General features: G+C 57.0%; 2 protein-coding genes across 2 annotated transcripts; one reads left to right on the top strand and one right to left on the bottom strand.

The window, feature by feature from the left end:
- Positions 1-304: 304 nt before the first annotated feature.
- LOC115602735 (claw keratin-like) lies at positions 305-676 on the bottom strand. The gene has a single exon (XM_030474122.1). The coding sequence runs from the start codon at positions 674-676 to the stop codon at positions 305-307; it is 372 nt and encodes a 123-aa protein (XP_030329982.1).
- Positions 677-2,543: 1,867 nt separating this feature from the next.
- LOC115602727 (claw keratin-like) lies at positions 2,544-2,951 on the top strand. The gene has a single exon (XM_030474109.1). It carries the CDS (start codon positions 2,544-2,546, stop codon positions 2,949-2,951), a length of 408 nt encoding a protein of 135 aa, XP_030329969.1.

The raw sequence follows: 2,951 nt of genomic DNA, 5'->3' as shown, positions 1-2,951 counted from the left end.
AGCAGAGCCACGACAAAGCGCAGCCCACAACTCCAGTCAGTGGCAGAGCAACAAAGAGCATTAACCATGCTGTAGGAGCAGGAGCCCAGTGCAGGTCTCTGTCATCAGGGGGAAAAGAGCCTTGAAGCGAAGCTCAAGCAGGGTAGGAGGAAGGCAGAGCTGGGAAACAAGCACGCATGAGGCGTCCCAGCTCTGGATCCAGGCAGTGCTGAAGGGATGTTCTTCCATTGGGCATCATCATGTTGGGATGTGCCAGGGGCTTTCCTGGAGCTCTCTCTTGTCTGAGGCCAGCAGCAGGTGGGGCTTAGCAGCTCCCACAGCTGCCACCGAAGGACAGGAGGCCTCGGCCCCAGCCGCCATATCCACAGCCCCCAAAGCCTCCGTAGCCACCAAGGCCTCCATAGCCCCCGTAGCCCCCAGAGCCTCCATAACCACCACGGCCTCCAAAACTGCCGCCAGAGCCCCCGGCAATGGCGGGGACTCCCGCTGAGCCCACAACGCTGTGCTGCGGGAAGGAGCTGAGGATGGGTCCGGGGAAGGTGACCACCGTGGCCGGGGGCTGGATCACCACCGAGGAGCTCTGGCACTGACGCACGCAGGGCTCGTTGGTGGTGTCAGCCAGCGGGTGCGGGGCGGCCACCCCACACGAAGGGGCACACAGGCTGGAGCAAGACATCTTTCAGGTGGTCACGGAGTCCTGGAAAATGCACCAGAGGTTAGGCAAGTGTGAGGGCAAGGAACCCTATCAAGGGAGGCAGGGAGAGATCTGCAAGAGGCTTCCAAGTGCTGCACTTACCCGTTTGATCAGGAGAGTCCAATGCAGGAATCTGGATAGAGGCTGCAAAGCCTTCAGCTCTTTTATACATGTCCCACAGTGCCCGGGGCGTCGGCCACGGCGTGCGGGCAGAATCCACTAGGACTCATGGAACTCAGTGGATGAACTTCATGACACCCATTATAATACAAGAAAGTCTTGTCTCTCTTTATAGGGTCAGTGGTATGCAAACATGCCCTGGAGTGCATATGGGTGATGGGGTATGGCATGGCAAATTCCATGATAGAGAAGGCGCTGCTTTAGCTGACATTGCAGCACCAATAAACACACATCTGTCATTAATCCCCCAATTTAACTACCCATTCCTCAGTGAGCCTGGAGGGCCCAGCATGCCTGCGCGTGTGGCAAGCGTGGCCACGTACACCCTGGCTATCTGCGGGTGCTCAGTGGCCTCTCGTGCGCAGCCCTCAATGTCCAGCTGAGGAATCGAGTCCATCCAGAGAGGGCTCAAGGAGGACCACGCTCACAGACAAGTGGCTGAGGAAGCCGGAGGAGTCCTGCTTCCCTTCTTGCCCTCCCACCACTCTGTGCACGTCACCCTCTCACATGACCCTGCTGCCGGATCTCACTGCTCCCCAAACACATCAGTGTTGAGCTCCCAGAATGTGGGTCTTCCCCCAGACTGCAACTGCAGCTCTTCATCTTTGCATGGCTGTCAATCAGAGAGCCTCAGTCACACCCTGATAAGCAAGATCATAGAGATGGCTAAGGGATGCTCCTGACCTGTTTCCCCACAAGTGCATTGGAAGATGGTGGCCCTTTGGGACCCATTCCAAGCACGTGGAATGACGTCTCCCTTCACCCAACCTCCCAATGCCTCTATTGGCCACCTTGTAAAAGAGAGGTAATGCAGGCGTGAATGCTGTACCCAGGATTGCAAAGCACTTCTGCAAGGTGCCTGAGGCTCCAGCGCATGAGCAAAGTGGGAGGATTAGGGATCGATCGGGGTTTATTGGTGCCATGAGGTCAGCTACAGCATCGCCTTTTCTTTCATGTCATGGCGCGTCATGGTCTCTCCCTCTCATTCCCTGTTTGCTCTGCAGGGCACGTTTGCTCGCTACTCTCCCCAAGGAGGATGGATTCATTTTGTTTCATGAGGCTTCACCAAGTGATTTCATCATTAGCTGGGGCTTCTGTGGCTGATGCTGGCCACTGCCCCAGGCTGTCTGGGACATGTATAAAAGAGCTGAGGGCTTCACTGCTCCCTATCCAGCTTCTTCCACTCGACTCTCCTGATCATTCTGGTAAGTCCAAGACTTACGTCCTTCTTTCCTTCCTCAGCTCTGTCTTCCTCAACATCTCTTTTGCTGTCTTCTCCACCCCACTTCATCATGAATAGTTGAGATGTAATGGTGCTCTCTCAGAGGCAGGGAAAGGCTGGGAATTTAAACTTGCACATAAGATCTATAGGTAATACTGATGCGCTCCGGTCCCTTTGGATCTCACCCATTTCCCATCTTCATTTGATGAGGAGGCTTTTCTTCTTTCCTATGAGGCAGTCAGGCCCAGGGAGCATGGGGGAGAGCAAGGGGTTTCCAGCAGCAGGTCCACTGTGGAATGGGACTTTGCTCTGACTGCCTGAGATGATCCAGGGAATATCCTGGAGCAGAGGTAACAAGTGCAAGAGAGTGAGGAGGGATTTGGCGTCAGGCCTTGAACTGCAGCGTAATTCTGACTTGTCTTGCAGCTTGACCACCCGAAGAGAAGGATGTCCTGCTCCAGCCTGTGTGCCCCTTCGTGTGGGGTGGCCGCCCCGTGCCCGCTGGCTGACACCACCAACGAGCCCTGTGTGCGTCAGTGCCCGAGCTCCTCGGTGGTGATCCAGCCCCCGGCCACGGTGGTCACCTTCCCCGGACCCATCCTCAGCTCCTTCCCGCAGCACAGCGCTGTGGGCTCAGCGGGAGTCCCCGCCATTGCCGGGGGCTCTGGCGGCAGTTTTGGAGGCCGTGGTGGTTATGGAGGGTCTGGGGGCTACGGGGGCTATGGAGGCCTTGGTGGCTATGGGGGCTATGGAGGCTATGGTAGCTGTGGAGGCTACGGAGGCTTTGGGGGCTGCGGATATGGCGGCTGGGGCCGAGGCCTCATGTCCTTCGGTGGCAGCTGTGGGAGCTGCTAA

This window comes from Strigops habroptila, chromosome 22, assembly GCF_004027225.2.
Source record: "Strigops habroptila isolate Jane chromosome 22, bStrHab1.2.pri, whole genome shotgun sequence".
Taxonomy (NCBI): domain Eukaryota; kingdom Metazoa; phylum Chordata; class Aves; order Psittaciformes; family Psittacidae; genus Strigops; species Strigops habroptila.
Note: the sequence above shows the minus strand (reverse complement) of the source record. Positions and strands in the feature narration are given on the sequence as shown.

Bases quoted from the DNA above. Each gene is read 5' to 3' on its own strand.
- LOC115602727 (XM_030474109.1), top strand. From the start codon at position 2,544: ATGTCCTGCTCCAGCCTGTGTGCCCCTTCGTGTGGGGTGGCCGCCCCG.
- LOC115602735 (XM_030474122.1), bottom strand. From the start codon at position 676: ATGTCTTGCTCCAGCCTGTGTGCCCCTTCGTGTGGGGTGGCCGCCCCG.